At 36.8% G+C, this 21,350-nt stretch overlaps 1 protein-coding gene across 5 annotated transcripts in view; it reads left to right on the plus strand.

Moving 5' to 3' along the window:
• The window catches only part of LOC150097035 ((Lyso)-N-acylphosphatidylethanolamine lipase-like), a 111,355-nt gene that overhangs the window by 83,009 nt on the left and 6,996 nt on the right, over positions 1 to 21,350 (plus strand). For all 5 annotated transcript variants that reach the window (XM_090407821.1, XM_090407823.1, XM_090407820.1 and 2 more), the window contains one exon: positions 7,245 to 7,431. In XM_090407821.1, coding sequence (XP_090263947.1) covers positions 7,245 to 7,431 — 187 coding nt within the window. The remainder of the gene's footprint in view (positions 1 to 7,244; positions 7,432 to 21,350) is intronic.

The following is a 21,350-nucleotide window of genomic DNA, read 5'->3' on the forward strand; positions in this document are numbered from 1 at the left end:
CCATCAATCAGATCTATAACTTGTTACCTTATTCTAAGGAGACAAACTCTCACCTCTGATGTTACCTGGCGTTTATGAGATCCCGTGCTCCTGCAATTTGTCTTACTTTGGACAGACAGGTAGATCTGTTCAGAAACACATCTTGGAACATCAAGACCACATTCGTCTTTTCAAACTGCAGAAATCTAGTCTCTCTTAACATGGAGTTGAAAACCCAAACCATAGAATCCATTGGGAAAAGTCGAAAATTTTACATAGATAAAAAAAGGTGCATGTAAATTTGCCCTTAGGGGTAGTGAGTGCATCTAGTGTAAATGGATTTAAGGGAAGGTATGATAGCTGGGTTGGGTAATTTACAGCCTCCCTCAATAACTCCTTGACTCCCTGGAGGTCTCAGATAATAATAATAATATAAAGAAAGTGCTGAAGCCCTACTACACAGACCAAATTTAAACCGAAATGACATTCTTACTACTCCTAAAGTATGGGAAATTGTCATACAAAATTGTGTAAAATAGTCTCTTTAGTAGGTTGTACGGGTGCTGTATATGTAGTTTTGACTGTCTTCGGTTTTGCACCCCACTTTGTTCCCGACTAAACATAATACAGGTAGTCCCTTGGGTTACAGATGACCCGACTTATGGCATTTTGTACTTACGAACGAGCACCCAAGGATAATTAATAATTAAATTAGTAGTTCCCAAACTGTGCATGCAGTGAAATATTGGAATATTAGGCTTATGTTCTGACTTTCGGTATCATGGAAAAATCCTGATATACTAACGGTGCCGTGAACCGAAAAACTTTGGGAACCACTGAATGAAATAATTAATAATTTGGGAATTAGTTTCTTCTGTGCATGTAAACAAATCCACATGTATGAGTTTGTTATATATATATATATATATATAATTTTTTTTTTTTTTTTTTTGTTCAGTTATATTTCAATTTAATTCTATAACACGGTACCACATCAGATTATGAGAAGACCTTAGCCAAAGAGATCAGGGGTAATCCCAAAGAGTTCTTCCGCTATGTGGCAAGTAAGAGGAAGAATGACTTTGGAAGGATAACCTTAGTGGGTGCTGATGGTATTGAGGTGACAAAATCAGATGTAATAGTCGAGTTACTGAGTGATCACTTTTCAAAAGTCTATCACCCAAGTGAGGATATCTCTATACCTACAGCAATACCTAATGTGAGAATTGAAGCTAAAGAATCAGAGGTATTAAATATATTGCAAAACTTAAATGCAAACACTGCGGTAGGCTTAGATGGAATATCAGCTCGGGTGTTGCGTGAATGTGCAAATGAATTGTCAACCCCTCTCACCTGGATATTTAACTTAAGTTTGAACTCTGGTATGGTCCCTAGGGAGTGGAAGTTAGGCAAAGTGGTTCCTTTGCATAAGGGTGGCTCTAAAACTGCAGTATTGAATTACAGACCAATCACCATCTCAGGAGTAGTGTTTGTATATAAATGATATAGGAAACGGCTTAAAGGGAGATATTCGGTTGTTTGCTGATGATGCAAAGTTGTGTAGTGCAATAAAAAATCAAGCTGATGTTGAAAGTTTGCAGGAGGATTTAAATAAGCTGGTAAAATGGGCAAAAGAAAATGGATGTCAGTTCAATGTGGAAAAGTGTAAAGTCATGCATTTTGGGATTAAAAGATTACCAGCTGTGTACTACATCGATGGAAAGGTACTCCAAGAGATTGATGAGGCTAGGGACTTAGGGGTATTGGTAGATAGGGAGATGAAGTTCAGAGGACACATTGCTAAGGTGTCCAAGATTGCACATAGGATTACTTGGTTGTTGAGGAACACACTGACATCCAGAGATAAAGAGGTTATTATTCCCCTTTATAAAGCATTGATACTTCCACATTTGGATTACTGTGCTCAGGTCTGGTCACCTGGATTCCTTGGAGATGAGGAGGCTGTGGAGAGGGTTCAGAGAAGAGTGACCAAGTTGGTGAGTGATATAAAAAATGCTCCCTACATTGATAGATTGAGAGCTTGTGGATTGCAGAGATTGGTTGATAGGAGAAGAAGAGGGGATATGATAGAAACATTCAAATTACTAAAAGGATTTTATAGGATTGATGCAGGGGAAATGTTTCAGCTGTGTAATAGTGATGGAAGAACAAGAGGTCATCTCTGGAAATTAAAGAAGAGTGTGGTTAACAAAGGTGTCAGAACAAGGTTTTTTGCCTGGAGGGTGGTGAATGAGTGGAATTCATTGCCTGACTTAGTTGTGAGCTCTTCGTCTGTAAATGAATTCAAGAAGAGATATGACAGATATTGTTTTGGCAGTTTGGGTCTCCCGCGATGAGTCTACTGACTCCATGGAGATACCCGTAATAATAGTAATAATAATAACAAGTAAAACATTTCAGCTACTTAGGCACGATTTTTAGTGTAGATGGTAAATTAAATATGGAAATAGACAACAGAATCAAAAAGCTGGTATGGTAGGAAGTCAGTTGAATAAATTCATATGGAGTAAAAGAGAAATTAGTTGGAACACTAAATTAGCTGTATACAAGACAGTGTTCAAACCAGTTTTAACTTATGGATCTGAGAGCTGGGTCAGAAGTAAAACACTTCACCAAAGACTAGAGACCACAGATACGATAGTCCTGAGAAAGATTAGAGGCGTGAACAGATGGCATCAATGGCAGTATCATATTAAAAACGAGAATATTAGGAAAGAACTTGGCATTGTCGGCATCCAGGAATGCGTTAGCAGAGCTAATCTTAGGTGGTCACTTGAATAGAATGGACGAGGAAAGATTAGCAAAACAAGTGGTCTCTGCCAGGTTGGCAGGAAAGAGAAAGACCAAGATATAGGTGGGTTGATATGGTACAAAGTGCCTCTGTGCTGTATCAATCTTAGACGATAGAAATATAAGATCTGATAATGATAATATTGGAGTTTTGACAAGTAATTGACTGATTTGGAGGAAAATTGTAGATAGGAAGTTAGTAATTATGTAAATTTTTCATGTAGTACTATCATATCCTGTACACCCCTGTCAGGAATTTGATGATGATGATATTATCTGAATATCATTTCTAAATAACTTAGGGAATTGAAACAACGTAGATACGAATATAAATTAAATAATACTTTAATAGATATTTCCGATATTTCGGCAATGTCTCATTGCTATTTTCTAAAGGAACTTACAGAAAGGCAGGAGCACACAGGCCCTAACAATACAGTAACTGGAAATGAAGATATGAAGCTATCTTTCTCCTATAAGTCCTGATGGTGCCCTCTGGTGGGCTAAGTAGGCATTCTTGGCCGTTGGGCTGAAGGTCTGCTGATGTATGCCTCCCAAATTTGGGGCAGTCGCTTACAACCAAATTTGTTGAGGTTTGGAGAGTTTCTTAGGGCAGAGGCTGATTCCATAAATAATCTTTCAAATTTATATTTGCTGCGGTGTATTAATTTTGCTTTCTTCCACCGTATTCTGTGGCGAGTATCCAGAGCATGGTCTGCATGACCAGAATGGCTATATTTGTAAAACCGGATGTAGTCCTTGTGTTCAGAAATTCTGATATTCGCTGTCCTGCCTGTTTGGCCAAAGTACGACAGTTTACAACTGCAAGGGACCTGGTATACACCAGGTAGGTCTAGGGGAAGTGGTTGGTCTTTCGTAGAGCGGATAAGGGATGCCAATTTTCTGTAAGGTCTGTAACAGGAGGTGAGGTCATGTTTTTTTAGAATTTTGGTAATTTTTTCCGAGGTGCCTCGGATGTAGGGAATGATGATGGATTTAGAGTAATCTTTTTTGTGGAGGGGGGGAGGAGGGGGGCTGTGGTTTGTAGGTTTTAATATTTTTTGGATTTTTGGGGGGGGGGGGGGTAGCCATTGGCTGAGAAAGTGTTTAGGATGTGATTTAGTTCAGTGTTAAGGGCTATGTCGTTAGAACAGATTATTTTAGCCCTGTTGTATAGTGTTTTTACCACTCCATATTGTTCTGAGGGGGGGGGGGTGAGATTGTTGGTGGATGTATCTGCCTGTATGGGTGGGTTTTCTGTAAACTGAGAAAACCAAAGTTCCATCAGGCTGGCGGGTGACTAGTGTGTCTAGGAAGGGGAGGCAGTTGTTTTCCTCTTTTTCCAGGGTGAACTTGATTCTGGCGTGTTGGTTGTTTAAGTGTGTGAGGAAGGAGAGGAGTGTTTCAGAGCCATGTGGCCAAATAGCGAACACATCATCAACGTAGCGAAGCCATATGGTTGGTTTTTGTGGGGCAGAGGCTAAGGCTTTTTCCTCAAAGGTCTCCATAAAGAAATTGGCTAAGGGTGGGGAGAGTGGTGAGCCCATGGCTGTCCCCTCTATTTGTTTGTAGAATTTTCCCTGCCAAACGAAATAGCCTGAGTTCATTGTGAACTGAAATAGGGCTGAGATATCGGGAGAAAATTTAGCTTGGATTAGCTCTAAAGTTTCCTTGAGTGGGACATTGGTGAATAAGGAGGAGACGTCGAAGCTGACCATTATGTCACTATGTTGGAGTGTAAGGTTTTCTATGCTGGCTTTGAAGTGGGCTGAGTTTTTTATGTGTGATGGTGTGTTGCCAGTATAGTGTGTTAGCTCTTTGGCCAAATATTTAGCTAATTTGTATGTGGGGGAATCAATGCCATCCACTATGGGATGTAATGTCACATTTTCTTTATGTATTTTTGGGAGTCCGTAAATACGGGGGGGTATAGAGTTAAACGGTTTTAATCTGTTGGTAACTTCTACAGGCCAAGAAGTAACTTTCTTAAGGAGGCTGTGAAGTTTTCTAATTTGTGAGTTGGTGGGATTGTAATTGATAGGGAGGTAAGTAGCCCGATCTAATAGGAGAGCATTCAGCTTACCTTTGTAGTCCTTTTTGTTAAGTACTACCGTTGCATTTCCTTTATCCGCTTTGGTGATAACTAATTCTTTATTATTTCTCAATTCCTGTAGGGCTTCAAATTCCTTGTTGGATATATTGGTTTTGGGTGGTTTTGCTATGGAAAGGACACAAGCTACATCCAGTCTTACACTGTTGGTGATTTGATGTGGGAAGGTGGCGGATTCCTCTTTCAATCTGGATCATGATTTCCTCACTTGGTATTTTTTTGGGAGCAATGGCGAAGTTGTGGCCACGTGAAAGCATGTTGAGTGCTTCAGGCTTCAGGGTGACTGAAGAAAGGTTGATTACGGTGTTGGTAGAAAGTTCTGGATTGACGGTGGAATTCTTTTTTATTAATTTGTCGAATTTCTTCATCTGTCGGCTTCGTATCTTTTCAAACTCTTTGTCTGCGGAGGTACACGAGACGTCATGTAAAATTGTCCACAGTTCTTGATTCAAAGTGCACGAAAGTTCCTCTTCGAGGGTACGAATAGCTTCGTTAATTTTGGCTAAGCCTAACCGCGTGGCGGTGATTTGTTCGCGTAGTAACGCGTAGCTAGCGCGGTTGTATATACGGAGCGGTTTTTTGCGAAATAAGGAAACTTTAGAGCTAATCCAAGCTAAATTTTCTCTCCGATATCTCAGCCCTATTTCAGTTCACAATGAACTCAGGCTATTTCGTTTGGCAGGGAAAATTCTACAAAACAAATAGAGGGGACAGCCATGGGCTCACCACTCTCCCCACCCTTAGCCAATTTCTTTATGGAGACCTTTGAGGAAAAAAGCCTTAGCCTCTGCCCCACAAAAACCAACCATATGGCTTCGCTACGTTGATGATGTGTTCGCTATTTGGCCACATGGCTCTGAAACACTCCTCTCCTTCCTCACACACTTAAACAACCAACACGCCAGAATCAAGTTCACCCTGGAAAAAGAGGAAAACAACTGCCTCCCCTTCCTAGACACACTAGTCACCCGCCAGCCTGATGGAACTTTGGTTTTCTCAGTTTACAGAAAACCCACCCATACAGGCAGATACATCCACCAACAATCTCACCCCCCCCCCCCCCCTCAGAACAATATGGAGTGGTAAAAACACTATACAACAGGGCTAAAATAATCTGTTCTAACGACATAGCCCTTAACACTGAACTAAATCACATCCTAAACACTTTCTCAGCCAATGGCTACCCCCCCCCCCCCAAAAATCCAAAAAATATTAAAACCTACAAACCACAGCCCCCCTCCTCCCCCCCTCCACAAAAAAGATTACTCTAAATCCATCATCATTCCCTACATCCGAGGCACCTCGGAAAAAATTACCAAAATTCTAAAAAAACATGACCTCACCTCCTGTTACAGACCTTACAGAAAATTGGCATCCCCTTATCCGCTCTACAAAAGACCAACCACTTCCCCTAGACCTACCTGGTGTATACCAGGTCCCTTGCAGTTGTAAACTGTCGTACTTTGGCCAAACAGGCAGGACAGCGAATATCAGAATTTCTGAACACAAGGACTACATCCGGTTTTACAAATATAGCCATTCTGGTCTTGCAGACCATGTTCTGGATACTCGCCACAGAATACCGTGGAAGAAAGCAAAAATAATACACCGGAGCAAATATAAATTTGAAAGATTATTTATGGAATCAGCCTCTGCCCTAAGAAACTCTCCAAACCTCAACAAATTTGGTTGTATGCGACACTGCCCCAAATTTGGGAGGCATACATCAGCAGACCTTCAGCCCAACGGCCAAGAATGCCTACTTAGCCCACCAGAGGGCACCATCAGGACTTTATAGGAGAAAGATAGCTTCATATCTTCATTTCCAGTTACTGTATTGTTAGGGCCTGTGTGCTCCTGCCTTTCTGTAAGTTCCTTTAGAAAATGGCAATGAGACATTGCCGAAATATCGGAAATATCTATTAAAGTATTATTTAATTTATATTCGTATCTACGTTGTTTCAATTCCCTAAGTTATTTAGAAATGCATAACCAACGTATAAGCCTATCTACGAGAATCAATATCTGAATATCAGTATGTATAAAGCATACTTAATATGTATGAATTGCATTTTCATTTAAGTTAAATCTTGAAAGATTGGAATCTTGGCCACTTAGGAGTGCAACCTCTATTATAGCATGTTATCAGCCTCCTGTTTTACACGTCTTTGATATACACAGCAATTTTTGAGAATGTCCCCTAATGTATAATGAGAGTTATTTGTGTGTGTGTATTTTTACCACATATAGTTTGATTGAATTTAGCTATAAGGTAAGCATTAGTAATATTTTTAGTGATTTGGTAAGCTATGACATTTTTTATAAATTTTATATTTTCTAACAGTGGAGAAGCTGCTTTCAAGTCCATGACTAGCCACTTTGGTTGGGCTAAATTTCCCATGGTACGCAGGATTGGAGCCCTTCAACAAGACATTCCAGTAACATTTATTTATGGTTCTCGTTCATGGGTAGACCAAAAGACTGGTTTCTTGGTCAAGGAAATGAGACCTAATTCATATGTTGATGTTAGGGTATGTTAATTTTTAATTATTTGATACTTTCTTAATATTTACATGATAATTTATTAACTAAAATGAAAAGCCAAACAGCTAGTTTTCTGGCAACTTAATTGAAATTAAGGGGATAAAAATCCTATGTTGTTATATAGCCAGTAAGTGAGACTCAAGATTGAGAACTACGATCTAAAGCTTAGTGAAAAGAACTTGCATACCTTCACTATACGAATGCCGTAAAGGTGTGCTTATATTTTATAACTAAAATGAAAAGCCAAATGGCTAGTTTTCTGGCAACTTAATAGAAATTAAGGGGATAAAAATCCTATGTTGTTATATAGCCAGTAAGTGAGACTCAAGATCGAGAACTACGATCTAAAGCTTAGTGAAAAGAACTTGCATACCTTCACTATACGAATGCCATAAAGGTGTGCTTATATTTTATAACTAAAATGAAAAGCCAAATGACTAGTTTTCTGGCAACTTAATAGAAATTAAGGGGATAAAAATCCTATGTTGTTATATAGCCATAAGTGAAACTCAAGATCGAGAACTATGATCTATGAGTTTCAATGTCGAAAAACTATCGGCGAAGGCAATTCGAAACAAAGGTTGAGTAAGCTCCCTCACTATTCTTGATATAAAAAAGGTTGAAACCGGTCTGGGTAGTGACCTCTCCTCATAATGTAATGACAGTATTACATCTCCTAGGAGCTGTGTTTTACATTATGAGAGAATATCAAGAATAGTGAGGGAGCTTGCTCCACCTTTGCTTCAAATTGCCTTTGCCGATAGTTTTTCGGCATTGAAACTCATAGATCGTAGTTCTTGATCCTGAGTTTCACTTACTGGCTATATAACAGCATAGGATTTTTATCCCCTTAATGATAATTTATTATTATTATTATTATTATAGGACCTTGCTTTCATGAATACAATACTCATTATAGGAAGTCTTCTGTAGATTCTATAATGTCATATACCACACCCTAAAATCATTTAGTGTCTTCACACTTGCATATCTAATCTATCTCAGACAGTGCATTTAATGTACTCATCACTCTCCATGCAGAAAAACCTATTTCTCACTTCTTTGTTCACAGTGCTCTTACACAGCTTCCAGAGATGAAATGCTTTTCAGGGATACAATGCCCTTACATTGCTTCCAGGGTTGTTGTAAGTTGTGTAAAGACATTGAGGAAGCTTATTCCACCCTTTTGAAAAATCTAAACGTCTCTTTGGTAAGTGCTTCTTCAACAGCATACATATCTTAACTCCCAACTGGCCATGATGTCTATAGACATCCAGCTAAATCTGGATACGATTCTGTAACACCCATTGATTAAATAATAAGAAGTGCAGTTTGGTCTCACTATTTCATCCACCTCAGCGACAGGAAGGTTAATTATATCACCCTCTCTATCTGTTTCACTATCTGTTAGATTGTGAAATGCTCAGTTGGATTTTGCACCTTTCATAGGTGCAAAATCCAACTGAGTCATAATATGTCATAATATATGCTACACTTGTTACCTTATTATGAAAAAGAAACTTAATTCCTTAAAAAAACTGCCCTTTACCAAATCCATGTTGGCCTTTATAAAGACCCTCACTCTTATCCACCTTTATTTTTTATGTCTCCTACTGGTTTTTTCCAAAATCTTAACCACTACCAAAGAAACTACCACTGTTTCACCCAGTTATCTTCTTCATCCATCAAGCTATTTTTCCATAATCCTTCCTTCTCCTTACTTGTGGCATAACAGAAGAACTCTCTGGGATTTTTCCTTGTCCCACATTTAATGATTATCATCATCAAATTGTTGCTATATACTTTCAAGGGATATTATGATAGTTCAGTAGGATGCTATATAGGAATTCAAAACGGCCTATCTTTCTTTTGGTTTCCCCATGGATTCTATTCATGTTAAAAAAAGGATGCTATATAGTCCACTCTTCTAATTTTTCTCATCACTCTGGTCTCTAGTCTTTGATCATCTGTTTTATTTCTAGTCCAATCTCAGATCCATGAGTTAAAATTGGGTTGTGTACTGTCTTACATATGCTAGTTTAGTGTTTTGGCTAACTTCTTTCATATTCCATATAAATTCATTCAACTTGCTCCTCATTACACCAGTTTTGCTTATTCTGTTGTCTCTTTCCATATTAATTTACTATCTTCACTAAAAAATTATGCCTAAATAGCTGAAATATTTTACTTGTTTTCTAGGTTCTCCATTGAGAATGGAGTTGATGTTTTCCTCCCTGCTAAATTATTATTATTATTATTTGGTCTTAGTATTAGTATTTTACGGTCTTCCTGAAACTGCACCTACAGAAAACTTCAGAGACATAGTCTTAAAATTAGGCCATGCAGTAGACATCTCCCTACAATATAATGATATTCAGACCATAAATCAGATTCCCAGGAAGAGCAAAAACACAAGGTTTGCCATGACCCGCATAGTTCGTCTTACAAGCAAGTCCACAAGAGACAATCTAATAAAAGCCACATTGGTTTTTATGAGACAATCATAAAAACTGTTTTTTTTTGTGTCATAAAAGACACAAAAAAAACCAGTTGCCAAGGACTTGAACCCATTGCAAGACAATATGCCAATCTTCCTATCTGAATATTTAACACCATTCAAACAGTATCTGTTTTACCAAGCAAAAAAAGCAAAAACAGAAAAAAAATTACCAATTTTTGTGGATCAGAGATGGTAAGATATTCTTGAGGAAATCACAAACTAAACTTCAAAACCGATACAAAATCAAAAGCGCAGAAGACATAGAAAGGCTGCCACAGTGAAAAAAAAAAAAAAAAGTCTCCTAACTAGATCAACAAGAAGACCACAACGAAAAAATGTATGTGAACCATCAGACATATGTAATAACACCAGAATATATTGACAATTTCACTTTGATCAGACCTCTCAAACATCAGCCTACTTCCAACACAGCAATGAAACCAGTAAACAATACTCCTCAAATAAGCTTACTAAAATGCTTCGAGGATGCAAGCTGAGACATTACATCTTGACCGAGATCAACACAAAGAAAAAAAGTATCCATTTATTTCATTGAAGTGCTGTAGTTAACAGCGCTTAAGTACATTAAAAGCAAAAGTTGTAAAATATATATAACATTGTTATACTATAAGTACTGTTAAAAAATGTAATCTTATTAACCGCAACTATAAATTACCGTCTACAGTGACTATTATTAATACATTATACAAAAAAAGGAAAACTTGTATGAAATTCATTGTTTAAAAAAAAACAAAAAAAAAAACAGAACAATATGTTTGTAAACACGTAATATATGATCATAATTTTAATAATAAAAATTATTGAATTAAAAAAAAAATTGTATTATCACTCCATGGAGTCAAAATACTCATCATGAGACACCCAATCTATCTATTAACACAATACCTATCATGCACCTCTTTAAACCTATTTGCTCTTGGGGCATCACAACTACCTCTGGTAATCCATTACACTTTTCACCATTCTCCAAGAAAAGAACCTAGTTCACACATCCTTACTAACTACACTCTTAGACAGCTTCCACATGTGATCCTTGTTTTATCGCTTCTCCCCATGTATTGAAAATTTTCATCTCTGTCAGTCTTATAGTAATAAGTTTCTTGGTCACTCATCTCTGAATCCTCTCCACCTCCCAATCTCCAAGAAATGCAGGTGATTAAATCTGTGTCAACGTGTCAGGCATCAACATGTGGCTGAATCATAACCTTACAAAGAGGGATAATAGCCTCCCTATCTTTTTTTGTCAGTGTGCTCTTCAGCATCCAAGTAATCCTCTGAGCTATTTTTCCAACTCTTGCAATATGTCCTCTGAATTTTAAATCTCTATCACCCCCCAGATCCCTAGCCTCATCACTTTCCTGTAAACTAGTACTATCAATATGATATGATAAATTTATAAATCCATCTCATGATGGATTTATGTACGAGTATAGCATTATATAGCATACAGTAAAAAGCCAAGTTGAATATCTTCAGTTTTGATGTAGAAAATCTTTTCACTTGGTTATAAAGTAAATTATACTTGACAAGAAATTATATTATTGTTTAATCCTTTATCTAAGTAGTGTAAGCAAACAAAGTTTGTGTGTGATGTATCTAGTATATTCATGACTAAGTTATATTCATGAGTATATAGAGGCTGGTATATACAGCTCTATATAGGTTCTCACATAGTAGCCATAGATGTATTTCATGATACATACATACATGTATTTATAGCCATAGATGTATAGATGTATTTGTAGTAGATGTATTTTATGATACATACATAAGCCCTCAATGTTTTTCTTGCTTGCAAGAAAAACATTGAGGACTTATTGGAGGCCTGAAGCAGCTTGAAAAAAAGTTCCATGATTGTTATCTAAAGCAGGGTTTCTCCATTGTATAAAAAAATACAAAAAATATAAAATTAATAAAAGCAGAAAAAATATCTTAAGCCTGCCCACAGTACTGATATATTAGAGGTTTTTAACCTTTCATGAGTTGGAGTCGCATTAAAAAATTAAATAAATGTGTGTGTGTGTGTGTGTGTGTCAAGGCAAGTATCAAATTATAGGCCTATCTATCTGTGTGTGAGTTGTGGTTAAAGTGTTGGAGAGGCTGGTAACAATAGGATCCAGAAATGGGTTGAAAACAGTGGTATTATCTTTGATGGACAGTATGGATTTTCTAAAGGAAGGTCATTTTTAGTAATTTACTTACTCATTACAATAAGATGGCTTCATTAGACAAAGGAGGTGGATACACAGTAGTATACAGTAAAACTCCGAGGTTATGCGGTAGGTGGGACCAACAAAAAACACGTAAGTCGAATTCGCGTAACTCGGGATATAATTTTGCATGTAATTTATATACAGTATGCAAACATACAAAATATTAGTTAATTGGGACCAAAGGTTTACAAAAACACCTATATTTTTTTTAAGAAATATAATCATAATTGTAGTTTTTCATGCATAAAATCTAATAGATACCTTTTTCTTATCATGCAAAATTTCTTCATAGCAAGCCAATGATTTTTTTATTCCTTGTTTTGTGGCTACAATTTGTTCCTCATTAGAATATGTCCTCCGAAATCTGTAAACCTTTCTTAATTAAGCTGAGACCTGTTAATTTTGCAGTTGTCATGTGCTTTTCTGGTAGAACTGGATCTGAGGTGTCGGTCTCTTCAGTAGCGCTTTGCTCACGCATCTCTATGAGCTCATCGATTGTAAGCTCCTTGTTATGTGAGTCTAACAGCTCGCTGACATCTTCACTATCAACTTCTAAATCTAATTGCCTGGCAAAGTTGACAACTTCTATTGCCTCAGCAACTTTATCAGTTTCTGACAACATTTCCGTTTCACATTTAAAAAAGGATAGACAAAGTTTTTTGGGAAATTTCACCCTAAAAATCTCCGATAATCCTTACAGCATCTAAAATATTAAACTGTTTCCAAAACTCTTTAACAGTGTTAGATCCTGAATGGAGGATTTTCTAAGAAGTTGTTCATTCAGAATCTAACATGAAAATTTTAACCAATTTGAGATAATACCTGCACACCAGCAGAAAGTAAGAAAGATCTGGTTTGTTGTATAAGAGAATGTATATTAATATGTGAATTGTATTAGAAATATTTGTAGTCAAAAATGGAAAACTAAAATAGAGAATTATGTCAGATTAATGATTCCATATAAAAGAAATATTAGCTTAAATTCGTGTCCTATTAAGCTATATAGAGACCAAAGAGCACAAGCAGGAGTCATGATTTGGATTCATAACGCCCTTTCAAAACAGTTAAAACATTATAAATTATGGAATGAAAGAATAATAGAAGCTAGAATAAAAACAGATAGAGGCTATTTAACAATAATTGGTTTATATGCCCCAGAAGAAGGAAGAGAACGGGATAATATTGATTTTTATAATCGGCTACAAAACATATATAATAAAATAAATAAAAATGATTACATAATTTTAGCAGGAGACTTAAATGCAAGAATTGGAAACACGAAAATTAATAATAATATAGGAATACATGGAGAACACACTCTAAACAGAAATGGTAAAAAATTGATTGACTTTGTAGTTTATAATAACCTAAAAATAATGAATTCCTTCTATAAACACAAAGACATACATAAATATACTTGGGCAGCAAGAGGATGGAAATCAATATTAGATTACTTCATATTAAATGAAAACACATCAAAATTTTCACTAGATGTTAGAGTTCACAGAGGATATGAAATAAGCAGTAACCACTTCCTTGTTAAAATAAAATTAAGATTACCACCTAAATGGCTACAAGTAACAAGAACAGAAAGAAAAATTGAAACATTTGTTTATAAAACTAGACTATTGAATGACACAAATGTACAATGGCTATATGAACAAAGAATTAACCAGTATCTAGATAAAAAAAAAAGCAAAATGAAGAAATAGAAATAGAATGGCTTAATATAAAAACGATACTAAATGCAGCAGCAAATGAAAGCTTAGGAAAGACCAAAAAATTCAATAAAAGAAAAAAACTGAAGATCTGGGATGATACAATCAAAGAAATAATCAAAAAGAAAAAAGAAGCCTATCACAAATGGTTAAGTAGTAAAAGATTAGAAGATGAAGTAGAATATAAAAGAATAAGAGCCATAGCTAAAAGAGAAGTCAGAAAAAGACAGAGAATCATGGAACAAATTTGTTTCTAATTTAGAACATGATTTATCTAAAATAACTCAATGTATATATGATTTTGAAACATTTAAATGCAGATACCAAAGAAAACATAAAATTAAACACTGAATTGAAATTAGAAGAATTTCTAAATTACTACACAGAATGGACAGACAAATATTTTAAAAAAGACAACTGGCAAACAATTAACGAAAATGAAAAGGAAATAACTGAAGAAGAATTAGAAATCAGCCTGAAAGAAACAAGAAACGGAAAATCACCTGGAGAAGATAAGCTAGGTTCAGAACTATATAAATACGCAGGAACAAGATTCAAAGGAAGACTCTTATTATTTTTAAATAAAATTTACTCAACTGGTATCCCCCCAATAGAATGGAAAAAAGCAATTGTGATTCCTATCTTTAAGAAAGGTAATAGAGATGACCCTAAAAACTATAGAGGTATCAGTATACTAAATTCATGTTACAAAATATACAGCAGAATCTTAAATAACAAACTAATGAAATTTTCCGAAAACTTTATTCTAGAGGTACAAAATGGATTTAGAAAAGGACGATCATGTATAGACCCAGCCTTCTGCCTAAAATTAATAATAGAGAAAAGAAGAGAATATAATTTAGAAACACATATTGCATTTATTGACTTTGAAAAAGCATTTGACAAAGTTAAAAGAAACATATTATTTAACATATTAAAAGAAAGACAAATACCAAATAATATCCTAAAAGCTGTCACAAGTATATACAAAAATAATCAAATACAAATAAGATTAAATCACGAGCTATCATATACAAGAGAGATAAACCAAGGAGTCCGACAGGGATGTCCCCTCTCAGCAACTCTTTTTAATATCTACTTAAATGAAATAATAATAAAATGGAGTAAAAATTTACATCAAGGAATTAAACTTTCACCTACAGTTAACTTAAACACTCTCCTCTTTGCAGACGACCAAATAATAATTACAAATTCTGAAGATAACTTACAGAATGCTATTTTAAATCTAAATGAGATATCCAAAGATTATGGTATGATAATATCAACGGAAAAATCAAAAACTATGGCCTTTAAAGGACAAGATCCAGCAAGAACTAAAATAGTATTAGATAACAAGATCTTAGAACAGGTGAATTCATTTAACTACCTAGGATGTATGATCACTTATGAAAATGAAAAAGATATAAACATAAAAATCGCAAAATATTTAAAAATAACAGGATTAATTAACTCTATATTTAAACCAAACCTAGTTCAAAAACAAACCAGGCTAAAAGTATACAATAAATTAGCCCTACCGGTCCTAATGTATGGAAGCGAAATTTGGACAATAAAACAAAAAGACAAACAAAGATTAACAACAGCAGAAATGAAGTTTATGAGAAAAACTGCAAAGTATACCCTATTTGATCACAAAAGAAACGAAGATGTTATGAAAGAATTAAACCAAGAACCAGTAATTGAAAAAATTAAAAAATATAAACATAAATGGATGGAACACGGTCAAAGAATGAAAACAGAAAGATTACCAAAACAATCCTTAAAGTACAAGCCATTAGGAAAAAGAAAACCAGGCCGTCCTCTTAAACGATTCAACAATGACTTTTAAGGCCGGAACAGACCATACTAGGCCTAAATCCTTGATACGTATGATGATGATGATTAAGCTATCTAAAATAACGTAAATCGCCAGACAGTAATGAGTAACAATGCAAAGGTCGCGTCTGAAATGCACGTATCGGTTGTAATGCCAGAGGCTACAGCGTACGCAGAAAATAACGTAAGCACTAACGTAAAACTGATAAAGTTGCTGAGGCAATAGAAGTTGTCAACCTTGCCAGGCAATTAGATTTAGAAGTCAATAGTGAAGATGTCAGCGAGCTGTTAGACTCACATAACAAGGAGCTTACAATCGATGAGCTCATAGAAATGTGTGAGCAAAGCATCTGTAAGCGGAGAGTTTGCCAACAGCATTGAACGAATGCTCCCTTCCAACTACTAACTGCACTCAAACTTGCTTAACTTTTTGCGTGAGCCATTAGTAGCAGAGGCTCTACCAATCGACCAACCTTTGCTGGTATTTAGTTCAGCAGTGTTGAACATTTCAAGGAACACACATGAAATCAGATCACAGGTTAGTGATTACCAATATCAAATTGAAATTCAAGTGACTATTAAAGCCACAGTTTCAGAATCAGAGAGATGTGAACAGAGTGAGGAAATTACAAGGAAAGGCTCAAGAAAGAACTGAAATCCATTGTGGAAAAGGAAATGGAGGATAGAAACAACAAAATGGTGTCTGCAATCAAGAAGCAATGAAACAAACAGTCCTATTGATAGAAAAGCCAAAGAAGAGTCACACAGGAGACATTCAAGATAATTCGAGAAAAAAGAGCTTTAAAGATTAGGAGAGATCTCTGTGGAAATGTAAGAAATAGGGCAAAATGCAATGAAGTGAAGGCAGTTAGGAGACAAATCAAAATAGCTAGAAAAACTGTGTGAGGATTCAATAAATATAATAAATTTAGTTTAATCCTTTATCCAAGATTTAACTTGGATAAATTGAAGTGTAAGCAAACAAAGTTTGCACCTGAAGTATCTTCAGGACTGAGGCAACTCATGGTAAAGGTAGACCAAGCTCTCATCACTCTTTGTCTTAATATCTCCCATAATGCAAAGCACATCTCCTTGCGGATATGTATAATGCTATGCATTAAGGGAAGGGCCACTACCCATACCAGTTTCAACCTTTATTGAGCTCTTGTTGGTGGGAGCCAGACCCAAAAGTGGTAATACTAAGGCAGAAGCAATGGAGAAGTCATAATCACCACTTGTGGGTCTGACTCCCACTGACGAGACCTCAATAAAGGTCGAAATCGGTCTGGGTAGTGGCCTTCCCTTAATGCATAGCGTTATACATGTCTGCAAGGAGATGTGCTTTGCATTATGGGAGATATTAAGACGAGGAGTGATGAGAGCTTGGTCCACCTTTACCACGAGTTGCCTCAGTCCTGAAGATACTTCAGGCGCAAACTTTGTTTGCTTATACTTGGATAAAGGATTAAACTAAATTTATTATAGTCTAACCAAGTGGGGAAAAAGCCTTCCAAGATTCAATGAATACTTTGGTGAATACAGAACAAGAGAAATATATAAGATGATCAGAAACATCAACAAAAGAAATGGAGCCCAAAGTAGAGATCCATAAATAATGAAAGTGGTCAAATCTTTATGAATATAGAAGAAATAGGAGAGAGATGGACAAGATATTGCTCAGAGTTATATAAGACGCAAGGAGATGTTGAGGTCCAAAAGAAGTTAATTGATGAATTGAGGACAATATCACACTAAGCACAGATAGAGAAACAGATATACTGAGGGATGAGGTCGTAAAGGCAGTAAAACATCTGGAAATCTATAAAAGCCCTGGGAGTAATGAGATCACTGAAGAGATATTAAAACATAACGAATACAGAACAAGAGAGGTATATAAGATGATCAGAAACATCAACAAGAAATTTAACCCAAAGCAGAGAGCTATAAATAATAAAAAGAGTTAAATCTTGATGAACATAGAAGATATAGGAGAGAGATGGACCAGATACAATATGGAGTACAAGGACAGATTGAAAGAATGTAAGTTGCAGAGCCTTGTGAATAGGAGGAAGAGGGAGAATATGATTGAGACATATAAGCTACTCAGGGGTTGTTATCGGATTGACATGGAAGAGATTTTTCATAGGATGGGAGAAGGGACTAGAACAAGAGACCATTGTTGGAAATTATAAGGAGAGTATGAGCAGAAGAGTGAGGAGTAGGTTCTTTGCATGGAGAGTGGTTGGTTAGTGGAATGCATTGCCTGAGTGTGTGTTGTGAGTGTAGATGCACTGAATCAGTTTAAAGCACAGATGGATGAGCATTATATGCAATAGTGTTTACCTCCCATGATCAATCCCTGACTCCATGGAGATCAAATATTAATAATAATAATATCACTCAGAGTTATGTAAGACACAGGGAGATGTTGAGGTCCAAAAAGAAGTTAATTGATGAATTGAGGGAAATATCACCACCGAGCACAGATGGAGAAACAGATGTACAGAGAGATGAGGTTATGAAGGCAGTAAAACATCTGAAAAACTATAAAAGTCCTGGGAATAATGAGATCACTGAAGTGATGTTGAAAACATGGTGGCCAGGTGATAATAGATGAACTGTACCGGTTATGTGACATGGCATAGGGAAGGCAAAACGCTAAAAGAATGGAGAAAATCTTTATTAATTATCTTGGAAAGGGTAAAACAATAACTAGGGAATATTATTCCATTCTTTTAACCAGACTAGACGAAAAAATTCGTGAGAAAAGACCCAGTTTGCAGAAGAAAAAACCATCTTTCATCAGGACAATGCACCTGCCCACAAAGGTGTTTTGGCAATGGAAAAATTAAGGAATCTGCACTATGAATTATTGGAATATCCACCCTATACCACAGATTTGGCTCCCTCTGACTTCTATCTCTTCTCAAAACTAAAACTCTTCCTCGCTGGTCAGCATTTTTCTCCGAATCAAGAGGTGATTGCAGCTGTAGATGGGTATTTTGCAGATCTTACTGAGAACCACTACAGGGATGGGATAATGGTGCTGGAGCATCGCTGGAATAAATGTATTAGTCCTAAGGGAGATTATGTTGAAAAATAAAAATAATTTTGAAATTATAAATTCGATTTTTCATTGTTAGGCCGATAACTTTTCAGACCACCCTCGTAGTTGGCCAAGTAGTTAGCGTATCCACTCTCCAACCAGGTTCGAATCTTCTTGCAGATGTTTGTCGCTGTCTTTACATGGAGATGAATTTCAATGGCCAGTGTGTGACCACCACCATTCTGATTACTGGAGACCTGAAATGGCTTGAAAAAAGTTCCATGTTTGGGTCTCTAGAATGGAGTTTTCAGCCTATGTAAAAAATAAATAAAAATACAAAAAAAAGATAGTTTAAAAAAATATAAAAAATCTTTAGCCTGCCCACAGTATGAATGTACTATAAATTTACAAATAGAAAAGGAAATTTGAGGAACCAATTATACTTTTTCCCATAGGGTATTATATTCAATTAGTGCATTTTCGATTAATGTGCCTGTTTTAAACTACACATCAGGCAAATTAATTGAGGGATTGGGATTGCGGTATTACAGAATACCTTTAAAAAATAAACAAACACGGGTATAATAAATTCTATACTTGAGAACCTTAACCCAACACAAAGTTTAGTTTAAAAGTTCACAAGCACTACCAACACTACTTTATGGAAAAATTGGGACTGTTAAGAGATGAACACAAGTTAATATCAAATGAAATTCCACAGGAATGGAAGGTATGTATGTAATTCCATTGCACAAGGACCAATATATCCAACTATCAACCAATTAATATCTCAGGAGTGGTTATGGAAATTATGGATCAGGGCTCGCATTCAGAAATGGGTTAACAGTGAATCTCTACTTTGCAATTAACAGCATTTTACTAAGAGAAGGTCATGTTTTAGCAACTTGCTCACATTCTATAACAATGTTACCACTGAACTAGACAAGGGAATGGATACACCATGATACTTTTGGATTTTGCTAAGGCTTTTGACAGAATACAGCATGGTAGAATGTTGCATAAATTGGAGAAAATTGGTTTGGGTTATACAATATTAGCATGGATAAGTGGATGACTGACTGACAGATAAAAGTCAACTGCCTTGATCAGGCAGTTGACTTTTTCTCTATTCGAGGCCTTTCTATTAATGTGGAGAAGTCCTGCACTTTAGCTCTTGTCCCTTCTGGTCCTGACAAGAAGCTTAAGATCAAGACTATAGAGTTTTCCCTGCCCGGGTGGCCGTTGCATGCTTTGACCATCCTGGAAGAGTGGAGATATCTCGGTATCATGTTCACCCCAAAGGGAAGGGCTTCTGTCCTTTCTATCCTAGAAGCGGGGATCGCTTCTTTGAGAAAAGCTTCTCTCAAGCCCCAGCAAAGACTGTTTCTCCTTTCCCACTATCTCCTACCTCGCTTTTACCATAAGTTGGTGCTTGGTAGGACATATATCTCGGTACTGTCCCGAATGGACAAGGCTATCTGTTCAGCCATGAGATCATAGCTCTGGCTGCCACCTGACACTCCTACTGCATATTTCCATGCGAGGGTGAAGGATGGTGGACTCGGGGTTCCATCACTGATGGCTTATCCCACGCCTGTGGCTGTCCAGAATCGTGAATTTAGAACTATCTTCTTCCCCTATCTGCAGAGAGGCTTTCTATAGCCCATTGATACAAGAAGACTTTAGGCAGGCGAAAGGCTTGTCCCATTATCAGGGTACCTCAATTGAGTCAGCACCTGCAGAACACAAGAGGTGGGCATCTCTGCTGCACTGTTCTGTAGATGGTGCTTCTTTAAAAGAGTCATATCTGGTGCCTCCCTAGCATGATTGGGTAATGGCACCAGACTCCTCCCTGGATTCGAGTATATTGGCCTTATTAGGACGAGGATCAATGCCCTGCCTACTCTAGTCCGCACAGCTCGATGGAGTAGTGACGACTCAAACTGTTGGGCTGGCTGCCACTACAGTGAGACATTGTCTCATATAGCCCAGTGTTGCTTCCGCACCCATAGGGTCCGCGTGCAAAGGAATGACACCGTGGTCTCTATTCTGAACAACCGCTTTAAGAACAAAGGTTGGGTGACCGCGGTGGAACCACATTATAGGGCCTCTGCAGGTTTGCGTAAGCCAGACTTAGTGATTAAAAGAGATGGTGATGTTTGGGGTGTTGATGCCCAGGTGGTGGAAACAGGGCACCCACTAGCCTATAGCCATAATAATAAAGTAAATTATTATAAAAATAACCAAGATTTAGTTAGTAAGATACAGGAGTAATATGGGGCAACCCTAAGGTTTACCAGCACCACCATCTCTTTACATGGCGTATGGAGCGCAGATAGTTATGTGGACTTAAAATAGCTTGGGCTTACGCAGAAGGATATAAAAGTTCTTTCCTTGAGGGCCCTACAGGGCAAATTGCATTTGGCCGTTGCCACCAGCAAATGACTACAATGATAACTAGAACAGGCATAGGGTAAAACACTTGTAAAGGCTTAGGCCTATATATCAAGTCTGGACGAGATGTCTGCACATGATGAAAGGGTAGTACTGCCCATAACCAGTACAAAGATTA

This window comes from Typopeltis vanoorti, chromosome 18, assembly GCF_054136105.1.
Source record: "Typopeltis vanoorti isolate ZY-2024b chromosome 18, IOZ_Tvanoo_1.0, whole genome shotgun sequence".
Taxonomy (NCBI): domain Eukaryota; kingdom Metazoa; phylum Arthropoda; class Arachnida; order Uropygi; family Thelyphonidae; genus Typopeltis; species Typopeltis vanoorti.